This window comes from Grampus griseus (genome assembly GCF_964374135.1).
Source record: "Grampus griseus genome assembly, chromosome: 18".
NCBI lineage: Eukaryota > Metazoa > Chordata > Mammalia > Artiodactyla > Delphinidae > Grampus > Grampus griseus.
Window position 1 is genome coordinate 28,256,083 of NC_139012.1, and position 15,038 is coordinate 28,271,120.

The 15,038-nt window shown below is 40.7% G+C and overlaps 1 protein-coding gene across 1 annotated transcript in view; it reads right to left on the minus strand.

Moving 5' to 3' along the window:
* The window catches only part of SCEL (sciellin), a 130,966-nt gene that overhangs the window by 106,365 nt on the left and 9,563 nt on the right, over positions 1 to 15,038 (minus strand). Inside the window, exons 2-3 of the mRNA XM_082675543.1 lie at positions 8,875 to 8,992; positions 1,234 to 1,293 (exon numbers count right to left, since the gene is read on the minus strand). Of these exons, the coding sequence (XP_082531669.1) occupies positions 1,234 to 1,293; positions 8,875 to 8,990 (176 nt within the window). The 5' untranslated portion in view covers positions 8,991 to 8,992. The remainder of the gene's footprint in view (positions 1 to 1,233; positions 1,294 to 8,874; positions 8,993 to 15,038) is intronic.

Sequence of the window (15,038 nt, forward strand, 5' to 3'; positions counted from 1 at the left end):
TTTGTTACTTAGGATAAAAGCTCGATGTGCTTTAGCCAAAATGCTGTCCAGTAACAGGAAGGGTTCAGGTAACCAACAGAGTTTAAAATATAAAGTAAGCATAGACGGCATTAAGGTCCCGTTATTCTGAAACACACTAAGAGCACGAAGCTTAGTCTGCCTGGTCACACTTCACAACAAGTAGGCTTGTTCTTTAATAGTTGCAGAGAAAGGCAAATAAAATGGAGGGGGCATTTTTCACCGGTGTCTGGATTCAGATGATTAGGTTCCCTTTGTTTGGTGAGTTGAGGGCCAACAGAGAACACGGATGTAAGCTTCGAAATCATGACGACCAAGGAGAGGGCATGGAGAGAGCCTGCCCAATCACAGAACAGTCAATTGGATGAGCCAAGGCTGGAAACCCAAAAACCAACCAGACACTTTGTGTAGAGGGGGGTAAACTCAGGACTCTGAGAACACATCAAAATTATGAACAATTTTTAAATGGTTCAGAAAAATTCACAGATAAAAATTCCAAAATAGACATATTCAAAGTGTCTACTTAACTTTTTAAAGTCCCCACCATGAAAGACAATCACTAAGTATGTCTTGGTGGAAGACACTGGCTACTGGACCAGATAAAACTTGTGTCTGAGAAATAGTTAAGTTCTTCTGATGGGTGTGGGTGTTTGTATGTGTGTGACTATAAATGTACTTTAGTAAGAATATTATCTATTTATTTCATCAATATTAGATTATTTATTTACATCATTGTGCTTACGAGTTTTGTTTGAATTTTCCTACTAATTTGCATTTGTCAGTCTATTTGCCATTGAGTGTCATTTAATGGTTTTCCACAAGCCTAGGAGTTTTTGAAAAGAAATGCACTGTCCCATAAAGCAAGTGAACTTAGCTGTTGTTCTGCTTTTAGGGTTCCTTTCTCTAAGGCTCAGAAATATCCTATGTTTCTGTGGCAGCCCCTTCCCTTTCCTGTCAGGAGGGGCACCTTGGTAGGGTAGGCAGTGGATTGATTATTCTACACCTCCAAGCCGTATTCTGGAAGCATAAAGCTGGAAAAGCACAGTTTGCCCTGTAAACACCCCTGATGATATCACAGATTCTCCTTCATGTGCCCAGGATGTCAGCGAAAGCCTGAAGCTAGCTACAAATATTCAGCCTGTCTTGAACAAGTCTACTCTCAAAAATGACTGTCTTTGTGTTTCTGCTAATGAATAACTCATCTGAAACACCCACCTGTCTGAGGCATCATGGGAGTTACGTCTATGGCGTACCACCTTACCATAATTTTCATATCTTCAGAGAAAGAACAAAATCAAGTCACATGAGAAGTTATCACAGTATTTAGTAAGCATTAAATAAGGCAGACATGAAAGAGCTCACAATGTTTGGCAAGGTTAATTCATTTTACTTTGGGTGTAAAAACACAACTATGCATTTATTTTAACCAGCCACCACCTGAAAGAGCATGGTGAAAAGAAAAAAGTTTGTCACTACAAACAATCATTATTCCAATTTACCCCATGAGATTTCCATGTGATTCAACAATGGCATGAGTGTTTGTTATTTGGCTTTTTGGTTTTGGGTTTTCTTCAGCAGTGTGGGAACATGCGGCCATCTACTTTGCATATATTAGAAAAGTCCTTTTCTGCAGGAAGGCAAACGTTTTTTCAAACGTGTTTTAAATTTAATTAAGCCCAGGCTAGAGGATCTTTGGTGGGGCTATTGGAGGACTCTGGGAGGGCTCATGACAAAGACTGCTTCCCAGACCTTCTGCTGTCACTGTCCTAGTTCCCATGGTGAGCCACAGCTGCCCCCCACCTCTGCAGGAGACCAACACTAGCAGGGTCTGGATGTTCTGGTCAGGTGTCGGCCTGAGCCTCTGAAATGGGAGAGCTGACGTCAGGACACTGGTACACCAGAGACCTCCCGGCCCCTCGTAATATCAATTGGCGAGAGTTCTCCCAGAGATCTCCATCTCAACGCTAAGACTCAGGTCCAATCAATGACCACCAAGCTCCAGTGCTGGACATCCCATGCCAAACAACGAGCAAGACAGGAACACAACCCCACCTATTAGCAGAGAGGCTGCCTAAATCATAGTAACTTCACAGACACCAAAAAACATACCACCAGATGTGGTCCTGTCCACCAGAAAGAAAAGATCCAGCCTCATCCATCAGAATACAGGCAACCATCCCCTGCACCACGAAGCCTACACAACACATTGAACCAAACTTACCCACTGGGGGCAGACACCAAAAACAACAGGAACTAGGAACCTGCAGCCTGTGAAAAGGAGACCCTAAACACAGTAAGTTAAGCAAAATGAGAAGACAGAGAAATATGCAGCAGATGAAGGAGAAAGGTAAAAACCCACCAGACCAAACAAATGAAGAGGAAATAGGCAGTCTACCTGAAAAATAATTCAGAGTAATGATAGTAAAGATGATCCAAAATCTTGGAAATAGAATGGACAAAATACAACAAATGTTTAACAAGGACCTAGAAGAACTAAAGAGCAAACAAAAAATGACAAACAACACAATAAATGAAAGTTAAAATTCTCTAGAAGGAATCAATAGCAGAATAAATGAGGCAGAAGAACGGATAAGTGACCTGGAACATAAAATAGTGGAAATAACTACTGCAGAGCAGAATAAAGAAAAAAGAATGAAAAGAATTGAGGACAGTCTCAGAGACCTCTGGGACAACATTAAATGCACCAATGTTCGAATTATAGGGGTCCCAGAAGAAGAGAAAAATAAAGGGTCTGAGAAAATATTTGAAGAGATTATAGTTGAAAACTTCCCTAATATGGGAAAGGAAATAGTTAATCAAGTCCAGGAAGTGCAGAGTCCCATATAGGATAAATCCTAGGAGAAAGCCACCAAGACACATATGAATCAATCAAAAATTAAACAAAAGAAAAAATATTAAAGGCAGAAAAGGTAAAGCAACAAATAACATAAAAGGGAATCCCCATAAGGTTAACAGCTGATCTTCCAGCAGAAACTCTGCAACCCAGAAGGGTGTGGCAGGACATATTTAAAGTGATGAAAGGGAAAAACCTACAACCAAGTTTACTCTACCCAGCAGGATCTCATTCAGATTCGATGGAGAAATTAAAACCTTTACAGACAAGCAAAAGCTAAGAGAGCTCAGCACCACCAAACCAGCTTTACAACAAATGCTAAAGGAACTTCTCTAGGCATGAAACACAAGAGAAGGAAAAGACCTACAATAACAAACCCAAAACAATTATGAAAATGGTAATAGGAACATACATATTGATAATTACCTTAAATGTAAATGGATAAAATGCTCCAACCAAAAGACATAGACTGGCTGAATGGATACAAAAACAAGACCCATATATATGCTGTCTACAAGAGACCCACTTCAGACCTAGGGACACATACAGAATGAAAGTGAGGGCATGGAAAAAGATATTCCATGCAAATGGAAATCAAAAGAAAGCTGGAGTAACAATTTTCATAGTAGGCAAAATAGACTTTAAAATAAAATCTATTACAAGAGACAAAGAAGGACACTACATGACGATCAAGGGATCGATCCAAGAAGAAGATATAACAATTGTAAATATTTATGCACCCAACATAGGAACACCTCAATACATAAGGCAAATGCTAACAGCCATAAAAGGGGAAATCGACAGCAACACAATCATAGTAGGGGACTTTAACACCCCACTTTGCCAATGGACAGATCATCCAAAATGAAAATAAATAAGAAAACACAAGCTTTAAATGACACATTAGACAAGATGGACTTAATTGATATTTTTAGGACATTCCATCCAAAAACAACAGAATACAATTTCTTCTCAAGTGCTCATGGATCATTCTCCAGGATAGATCATATCTTGGGTCACAAATCAAGCCTTGGTAAGTTTAAGAAAATTGAAATCCCATCAAGAATCAGTTCTGAGCACAATGCTATAAGACTAGAGATCACTTACAGGAAAAAAACTGTAAAATATACAAACACATGGAGGCTAAACACTACACTACTAATTAACCAAGAGATCACTGAAGAAATCAAATAGGAAATAAAAAAATACCTTGAAACAAATGACAACAAAAACACAATGAACCAAAATCTATGGGATGCAGCAAAAGGAGTTGTAAGAGGGATGTTTATAGCAATACAATCCTACCTCAAGAAACAAGAAACATCTCAAATAAACAACCTAACCTTACACCTAAAACAATTAGAGAAAGAAGAACAAAACAAACCCAAAGTTAGCAGAAGGAAAGAAATCATAGAGAGCAGATCAGAAATAAATGAAAAAGAAATGAAGAAAACAATAGCAAAGATCAATAAAACTAAAAGCTGGTTCTTTGAGAAGATAAACAAAATTGATAAGCCATTAACCAGACTCATCAAGAAAAAAAGGGAGAAGATTCAAGAAACAGAATTAGGAATGAGAACAACTGACACTGCAGAAATACAAAGGATCATGAGAGATTACTATAAGCAACTCTATGCCAATAAAATGGACAACCTGGAAGAGATGGACAAATTCCTAGAAAAGGACAACCTTCCAAGACTGAACCAGGAAGAAATAGAATATATAAACAGACCAATCACAAGCACTGATATTGAAACTGTGATTTAAAATCTTCCAAAAAAAAAAGCCCAGGACCAGATGGCTTCACAGGCGAATTCTATCAAACATTTCAAGAAGAGCTAACACCTATCCTTCTCAAACTCTTCCAAAATATAGCAGAGGGAGGAACACTCCCAAACTCATTCTATGAGGCCACCATCACCCTGATACCAAGACCAGACAAAGATGTCACAAGAAAAGGAAAACTACAGGCCAATATCACTGATGAATATAGATGCAAAAATCCTCAACAAAATACTAGCAAACAGAATCCAACAGCACATTAAAAGGATCATACACCATGATCAAGTGGGGTTTATCCCAGGAATGCAAGGATTCTTCAATATATGCAAATCAATCAATGTGATAAACAATATTAACAAATTAAAGGAGGCAAGAGTATACAATGGAGAAAAGACAGCCTCTTCAATAAGTGGTGCTGGGAAAACTGGACAGCTACATGTAAAAGAATGAAATTAGAACACTCCCTAACACCATACATAAAAATAAACTCAAAATGGATTAAAGACCTAAATGTAAGGCCAGACACTATAAAATTCTTAGAAGTAAACAGGCAGAACACTCTATGACATAAATCACAGCAAGATCCTTTTTGACCCACCTCCTAGAGAGAGGGAAATAAAAATAAAGAAATGGGACCTAATGAAACTTAGAAGTTTTCACACAGCAAAGGAAGCCGTAAACAAGATGAAAAGACAACCCTCAGAATGGGAGAAAATATTTTCAAACAAAGCAACGAACAAAGGATTAATCTCCAAAATTTACAAGCAGCCCATGCAGCTCAATATCAAAAAAGCAAACAACCTAATCCAAAAATGGGCAGAAGACCTAAATAGACATTTCTCCAGAGAAGATATACAGATTGCCAACAAACACATGGAAGGATGCTCAACATCACTAATCATTAGAGAAATGCAAATCAAAACTACAATGTGTTATCACCTCAAACCGGTCAGAATGGGCATCATCACAAAATCTACAAACAATAAATGCTGGAGAGAGTGTGGATAAAAGGGAGCCCTCTTGCACTGTTGGTGGGAATGTAAATTGATACAGCCACTCTGGAAAACAGTATGGAGGTTACTTAAAAAACTAAAAATAGAACTACCATACAACCCAGCAATCCCATACTGGGCATATACCCTGAGAAAACCATAATTCAAAAAGAGTCATGTACCACAATGTTCATTGCAGCTCTATTTACAATAGCAAGGACATGGAAGCAACCTAAGTATCCATCGGCAGATGAATGGATAAAGAAGATGTGGCACATATATACAATGGAATATTACTCAGCCATGAAAAGAAATGAAATTGAGTTATTCGTAGTGAGGTGGATGGACCTAGAGTCAGTCATACAGAGTGAAGTAAATCTGAAAGAGAAAAACAAATACAGCTTGCTAACACATACATATGGAATCTAAAAAAAAAAAATGGTCATGAAGAACCTATGGACAGGACAGGAATAAAGACGTAGACCTACTAGAGAACGGACTTGAGGACATGGGGATGGGAAGGGTAAGCTGGGACGAAGTGAGAGAGTGGCATGGACGTACATACACTACCAAATGCAAAATAGATAGCTAGTGGGAAGCAGCCGCATAGCACAGGGAGATTAGTGCGGTGCTTTGTGACCACCTAGAGCGGCGGGATAGGGAGGGTGGGAGGGAGATGCAAGAGGGAGGGGATATGGGGATGTATGTATACTTATAGCTGATTCACTTTGTGATACAGCAGAAACTAACACACCACTGTAAAGAAATTATACTCCAATAAAGTTATTAAATTTAATTAAGCCCATTATATCTGAAATTTTTCCACTTGTTGGTCTTGACAGTTTCCCTTGACAAAATGTAGGAAAATAAGTACCAATATTTGTGGTTAAGAAGGTTGATTTTTCACAGATTTAGCCTATTTTTGAACCATGAGATTATATACTTTGCTCTGTTTGGTCCTTAAAATAACCCTATAAATTAGGCAGGGGATACACTTATATCCAGTTCACAGATGAGAAAATTGATCAGGGATTCTGTGGCTTTCCTAAGGCTAAAAAGTTAGCAAGTGACAAGAGTTATCTTTTTATTCCAAACTTTCCCTTTTCCTACTGGTCAACCCTTCAATAGAACTTCATACATAAGATCTTGAAGCTATGTCTTCCTTACTTTGTATAGTGGACCTGAAAGTGCAGGCAATTTTAGGAAATGTCAAAACATGTAGTAGAGACTTTGGCCTTGAGCCAAAGCAGAGAATAAGTATCAGAACCTTTCCATGTCAACCCAACCAAACCTGAAATATCACATTTCTCCTGGTTCTGATTACTCAACACTCTGGAACCACTTACAGTAAAGCTATAAAAGAACTGCAGTAGATAATTAAAGAAAGATGAGCAGTGAAACTGAAACAATTCCAGCGAATATATACCCTCGAAGATGCCAAGAGAACTTCTCCATCTCCCTGGGATCCCCTCCCTAAACTTGTGGGAGAGTAGCAGACACCAGACGCATTTCTGCCTGAAGAAAAATACATAGCACGTAGCCCACTACTGGGCCAGCAGGCGTGGGGAAAGCATCAGAGCCAATTTCCCCTTCACTCAGCAGCTGTCATGCCAGCCAAGCTGGCTTCCTTGGGCCTTTTTAAGGAAGCATGTCTGGCAGAAAACCATCACTTCTACTGACTATAAATTGTCTTAGCCACCTAAATTGTCTTCTACTGACTATAAATTGTCTTAGCCATCTAAATTGTCTATTGCCCCACATCTGTGCAAATTTGTGCAACCCAAAATTTGTGATCTACCTTTGATATCATTCTACCACCATGGAAAAATAGAAATGTCATATTAGCTTCCAACAGAAGCAGTAAATGTTGCTTTATAGAAGGAAATGATTGTTTTCTAAGAATGCTAGCTCCAAAACTTAGTGTGAGTCTCCAAATAACCCTATAGCTCCTTAAAATAATAAAATTTAATAACAGAATTTAATAGACATTTTTGTTTAACCGTTACAAGTACACTCCTCAAACAACCATGTATGGACAGTTTAGTAGAAAGCTTAGAGGAATTATCCTGTAATGCAGGGATTCCCTACTTCAGTGCTGTTGACATTATGGGTTTGATAATTTTTCGTTGTGAGGTGTGTCCTCTGCCTGGTAGGTTGTTTAGTGGCATTTCTGGTTTCTACTGACTAGATGTCAGGAGTACCCCCCAATTTTGACATTTAAAAATGTCTCCTGACCTTGCCAAACATCCCCTGGGAACAAAATTGTCCCTGACTGAGAACCATTGGTGTAATGGGAAGATAATGGGTCATGTTACTTTCAGCTCCAACTCTTAATAGCTGTGTGCTCTTGAACAAGTTACCTAACTTCTCTGAGCCTCAGATTCCTCCTCTGTAAAAATGAGGATGTAATACCTACCTCATGTGATTGCTATGAGATTTAGTGATGCTTTATACGTAAAGTACCTAGTATCTAGCCGGACACATAAGAGGGAATCAAAGACATATGCATATGCGTATGTATGTATATACATATATATACACAATTTATAATAAATATATATGGGCTGGACAAATGCCTATTATAAATCTATGTTGGCAATGAGGTGATATGCTTAGGTTAATAGTCTTCAGATCTTTAAACATACAGCTAATAGAAACAATGCTTAAAGCAGAAAATACTTTCGTGATGGTTAAGTGTTTTCTCTTACAAAGTGATACTGCCTTTACCACCTTTCCCTACCTAGAGGTATACGACCAGTGGGGACTAAAATGAGTTGAGAATTGATCAGTTTTACTTGCACATAAGGAAATTTTAGATAAATTATTATTAAATTTGTAAACTTGGAATCATACTTGTGTTTGTTTCAACTGACATCAGGCACCAGGAATCTCGTTACCATGGATTAAATATTACCTTTTTGGAAATTGGAATGTCTTTTTTTTTTTTTTTCAGATTATCAAGTAGGCACCAATGTCTATGCTATTTATAACAGCGAAATCCTACTTTTTTCTCACTAATTACTCATATTCTTTTAGGTATGTGAATATTAACAATGGTAGAGATATTCTTAAAAATCTGATGTAACGAATTTATGCTTACTAAATCTTACCAAACATGAGGCCAAGCAACAAAGTGTTTTAGAAGGAATGTATCCAATTTCCACATCGCCATTAGTTTCCCAAATGGAGAATGGCTCTTTCTACTCACCCACCCACCCACGCTCTTACTTTTCTTCTTCAGGACGTTCCTTTATCCAGCTGTTATCCTGTAAGAGAGTCCTTCTTTTGTTCACATTGTGAAAACCCTGTTGCTTCAGTGTAGTCCCCTGACTGGTACTCTTCATATCTATCAACAGAAAAATGAAACAACAAGAGATGTAGTTGCATGGAGTTGAGTGTGTGTTTATTACTTGGAAATCTTGAGAGGAGCATCTGATTGGCCAGCATCACTCTTCTAGGCTGGCAAATCCAGTACTGTTTCAAAGTAAGATGCACCGGCAAGAAAGAACAAATCCCACACCCCATCATCAAAGATAACTTATAAAACTGCTCAGGTGCCAACTGAAATTGCTCGTGCACACCATGAAGCCCTGCCCCACACCTGGGAGTGTAGAACCACAGGCCTGGGAAAAACCAATACCGGGTTTAGTGGGTTGGCCATTTTGCTCAAAAAGAAATGTGCCTCAGAAGGACACACGAGACTGTTTTAGAAGTACCTAGTGAACAACAGTAAGTCCTGATGCTTCTGATTATAAATAACTTAATTCTTTGATCTCACGGGAGCCAAAAGCACAGAAGGTCACACACACTTGATTTTTAAAAGAAATTTTTGAATTGCAATTAGATGAGTAAGATCTATAGCACTCTTACTTTTTTCTTAAGCCTAACTTCGGCCATGTTAATTAAATTAGATGGTTGCTTCTAAGAATTTCATAGCTACATGGAAAAAAAAAGACCTGTGCGTTGTTTTTCTCCTATTTTTAAGTTCTCTGAGTAAGGGAAACATCATCTACATTACCATTTCCTGTGGGAGATGTTTTTCTCAAGGTAAAATTGGACATGCTGCCTTCTAGTAAGGATCTAAAAGAAAAATGGGGATGGGGAAAACACAGTAATGACTCGACAAAGAATCAACAAGGGACTCATTCATTGCTAACGAGACACATTTTTCAATGACATTGGTGGTCACATAATCTGGTATAATGAATACATGATATGAAGTGACCCCTAAGAACCTGAGAGTTCATCTATTCCAATGCACTTATTTTACAGATGAGGAAACTGAAGCCAGGAGTACTTAGTGTCCCCTGTGTTATAGGACAAGCAATCGGCTGAATCAGGCCATCAATTAACTCATTTATTCAATGAAAAAATATGCATTGAGTGCTTGACACTGAGCCAGGAGCTGGAGACACAAAAAGATAAGTAAGACAAGTATCAGGTCAGGTCAACAGGGAGACGGAGACATGGAGTTTACAGCACAATATGCAGAAGGGCTCATCAGCTCCTTCTTTGGGGAAGCCAAAGTGAACCCAGGCAACTGATATGTGTTTAGAAGGGAAGCAGCCAGAGCACGGAAATCACAGATCTTGGGAAGCAGGGGTGGTTTTAGGTAATCCCTGTGTGCGAAAGCCCTAAGATTCTCAGCTGTGATGAACTGCTAATGCCAAGCTGCTAAGGGACTGAGGTGATTCTCATTCCCAGTTTGCCTGGGATGATGGTGTGTTCAGGGCCGCATTATGACATTGAGTCTTAGGCACTTTTGCTTTCAATGGCCTCTTCCTTCACACACAAGCACATGCACACACATGCATACACATACAAAATTAAAAATTATATTTTATGACTGTGTTGGTATAATGATGAATAACAATCCAGGCTGGCTTTCTTAATACATATTCATTATTGTTATAGTATTCGTTTTTTCTTCTGCTGTTAAAAGGAATTAAAATTAGGACCCTTTTGTGGGCCCCTAAAAGGGGTCCCAGGTGTGGCCTTTTCTGCTTAACAGATAAGTCAGCCCTGAGATTCCCTGAATGTGAGACCTGCAGTTTTTAAACTGGAAAAGTCCTGGGCAAACAGGACTGGGCTGGTCACCCTAGGTGGGGCATTATGTTTTTTGCAGATTTCATCCCACCAGACAGTGTATGGAATGTTGGAGGGGCCCTCCATCTCAAGTCAGAAGCAAGCCCTAGGTCCAGCTTTATGACATCAAAGTTCTGCGATTGAACCACTTAATCTCTGTAAAATGGGCTAATGAAACCTGCCATCTACTTCATAAGGTTGTGATGATCAAATGAATAATGTACACAAAAATCACTTTGTTAAACTATAAATGCTCTTGAGACTTACAGCTGTATCATCAGACAACAGTTTATAGGTACAACGTGGAGATTCTAAAGCCCCCATCTCCCACCCTCTGGTCCAAAAGTATCTCCTATGGACTTGCCATAGGACTTGAAGTGGTAAAGATGCATTCCTCTGGATCAAGGCATGGTTTCCCTAGGATCTTCATTTAGAATATCAATGCTCCTAGAGTCGGTGAGAAGTGGCAGCTGCTGGTGACTTTACCAGTCTGGTGCTCGGCACTATGGGCTCACGGCTGCACCTCATCTGGGGAATTGCCCTTACTGGTGGGGCTGCCAGTTACACACCCTCCTTATCCACTGAACCTGCAGCCAGCAACTGAGTGCCCTGGAACGTCGAGCCAGTCCTGCAGGTGACTGGTGCTTCAGCACTCACCGTGGCAGAAGCTAGGCTAGCAGGGGGCGCATCGCTGCTCAGCTCCTTCCCTTCCTCCCCTCCCTGCTTCCCTTTCTCCTTTCTTCTGAGTGAATACCCTTCATACGTCACAGGCACCCAAAGTCCTCCCAGGCACTGCTTCTAGGGGACCCAACCTAAGACTAACAACCAGCCTAAGACCAGCCGCTGTTCGCTCCGCTGAGTCTGAAGGTCTTAGTGAAATTAGAAAGACCTGCATGTAAAGTGGGCTATTTACTGACTGTGTCACCTTGGGGATGCTACAGTTCAGCTCCCTTATCTGTAAAATGAATTGGGACTGTTTTGAGGATCAAGTTCGATGACATATGTAAAGTGTCTGATTATTGCCCAACACAGAGTAAGTGCTCAATAATTCTTAACATCATGCTCCTATCACCTTGGAAAGCGTTAAGCGTAAAGATGAGATGTGGTCAGGTGTGGGAAGGAGATGGAACAGCCTTGCATTTGGGTCCTGGGCACGCAGGGATTGTGGGGTGGCCACTGTCTCACTGTATTTGGAGGCCCCTAAAACTCTGGCAGAAATGGGAGGAAAAGAGGCATGCAAACTTCAATCTGAACTACTTGTTCACTTCACCTCAGTCTGGCCTTGATTCTCTGGGTTCTTGGCTAACCTACTTCCTGTTTCTAACTGGGCTCTGATAAACTCTTTTCCTGAACGGGTAAAGACCTGGAAGGTTCGTAGCTGATTGAACTGGGATTCTGAGGTGGGCAGGATGCTGAGTGTATATCTGGTGATACACTTGCAGAGATTGCAAGCTCAGTCGTGAAACACAGGGAAGGGTCAATGGAGAAAAGTCGTTTTGCCATTATCTGCTTATTTGTCTCTCACAAAAGACCGAGTGTCCTGTGAGCCAGACTTAAGACTGTCCCTTCTCTGTTTCCAGTGTGTGGGACAGAGTAGATGCCCCCTAGGTGCTTACTATGTGCTGAATTAGGTCCCTCTCAAAAATCCTAACACCCCAGAACCTCAGAATGGGACTATAGTTGGAAGCGAGGCTTTCAAAGAAGTGATTAAGTTAAAATGAGGCCTTTAGGGTGAGGTCTAATGCCATCTGTCCCATGACCTTATAAGAAGAGGAATTTGGACACACAGAGACACCAGGGATATGTCTGCATAGAGGAAAGGACATGAGAGGACACAGAGAGAAAGAAGGTGCCCATCTGCTAACTGAGGAGAGAGGCCTTAGGAGAAAACAAAACTCATGACACCTTGATCTTAGACTTCCAGCCTCCAGGCCTATGAGACAACAAATTTCTGTTACTGAAGTCAATCAGCCCGTGGTCCTTTGCTTTGGCAGCCCTAGCAAACTAATAGAGTGCTTATGGGAAAAGTGGTTTAAACATTTCTAAAATAGCTAAGTCATTCAAAGAGCTGTGTGTTACCCTGTCTCTGACCTGTGCCCTTTGTGTCTTTAATTGCCCTACTGCCCGGGGCAACTGCCAATTGCCATAGTACCTGCTCTCAACTGGATACCTCACAGGCATTATCTCATCCTCACATAAACTCTGCACAGCAGCTATTACCTCCACCTCTCAGATAAGACACCTGACTGAAGCTCAGGGAGAGGATGTAACCTGCCAAAGTGGCAACAAGCAGAATCTGGCTTCTAAATCAAAGCCAACTCGTTCCTCCACAGCCAGCAGTAATGTTTGTCATGAGTCACTGCAAGATGAGACCGGTAACCTGGCATTAGAGTGAAAGAGGGAAGGTACACAGCAGGGCCTGCCTGACTCGACATCTCTGGAAGTCCCATGAGCTCTGCCCTGACTGCCTGGCAGCAGGAGAACCAGGACAACTTCTCAAGGAATGATTGCAGCAGACAAACCCTCACAGAGCAGCCTTCTCTGTGTATTTCCTGATATTTTCCTGCTTATAAACGTATGTCCAAACAAAAAGGTATACACGAATGGTCATAGCAGCATTATTCAAAATAGCCTAAAAGTGGAAACCAACCTAATGTCCATCAGTGGATGAATGGATACACAACATGTGGCAGATCCATACAATGGAATATTACTTGGCAATAAATAAGAACGAAGCACTGATACATATTACAACACGGATGAAGCTTGAAACATGCTAAGTGAAAGAAGCCAGACATAAAAGATGACATATTTAGGATTCTATATGGATGTTGTCTTTTAGATTTTCCTTGGTATCCTCAATACTCCTGCCCCTTTAGGCTCTGTTGGGTAAGGAGGAGAGCTCAGACATTAATAATACCTTAGATGATTTTATAGTAATTATAATATATCTCATTTCATTTCCAAGGCTATGTTCTAAGAGTATAATCCCTACTTAGCAGAGACATGGCTCGAGAAGCTGCTGAGTGGAAAGTTGGGACTCCATCTGAGGCTTTCCAGCTCAAGGCTCATCGTCTTTTCCTCTCTGCCAGGGACTCCCAGATTGATAGCACTTCCTGCAGTTGTAGAGAGAAAAGCAGGTATCTCTTCTTTACCTTATACTTAGGGCTGGCTCTAATCAGATCCAGCACCCTGCTAAAGGGTGCGATATTTTCATGCCTTTGGTAGCCGGGTATTCTCCAGAAGGAGTCATAAGATAAGACATCCAAACAAGCTCAGGGCCCTTACCGCTTTCTCCCTGCCAATAACTAGCCTCAGGTATCCTATAAACACCTCACTGGCTCCACCCCAGTGTCTCTGGGATACTTTCTAGGCATAGTTGCCAGTGAACTCACTTGCTTTCTCTGGGACACCCAAGCTTTATCTCGTTGCCTCTTTCATGAAAGTCCCTGGGAAGAACCAGGCTTTTTGTGTTTCACCCTTTCCATCTCTGAAAGTAGGCTGCCAGGCAGAAGGTAAGAGCAGCCATCTTTGGACCATGAACTAACCTCGGGACTAAAGTCACACACTAAGAATGGCAGAGCAGGAAGTTAGGAGGAGCCTGGCTCCTCATGGAGCTGCCAAATAGCCTCAAATAGCTGCCAGAAAGTTGAGATGATCTATCTCTTAACTTTTGGCAAGAGGAAAATAAACCTAGTTTCTTCATGAGATTACTCTTTCATATTTTTGTTACTCAAGCTTAATGCTCTTCCTACCTGTTACAAGATCATCGTGGAGCAAACAGAAGGTCTAAAAGCCCATGGTGGTCTACAAAATATACTAGTGATTTTTTATTAGTAAAACACTATTTCTTGCAACATGTCTGTGTGTTCAATGTTCCTAGCAAGAAGGATCATGTGTTTAGTTCCTACTATTGTTTCACATCGTGCCACAGATTACTGCTCATTAGCTTATTTAATCCTTCCAGATGAGTATTATTAACTCTAATTATAGGAATTCAAAACTCAGATTAAATAACCTGGCTAAGGTCACACAGGGAGTGACAGTCAGGAACTGCAATTAGGTCTATATGACTGCAATGCCAGGGTCTTTTCAGCAAACGATACTACATGTTGGTCAAAGTACCATGTGATATAGCCAACTCCAGATATGCAGGGAAAACCCCGGGAGTTCTGAGAGATGGAAGATAATGGGAGAGGAGCTGGAAGGAGCTGCAGTAATAAACAGCTGCTCCATCACCCCTGGGCAGCTCCGTCTCGAGCCTCACCCCTCCCGTGGCCACACTGAAGCGATGAGTGGCCTGGCAC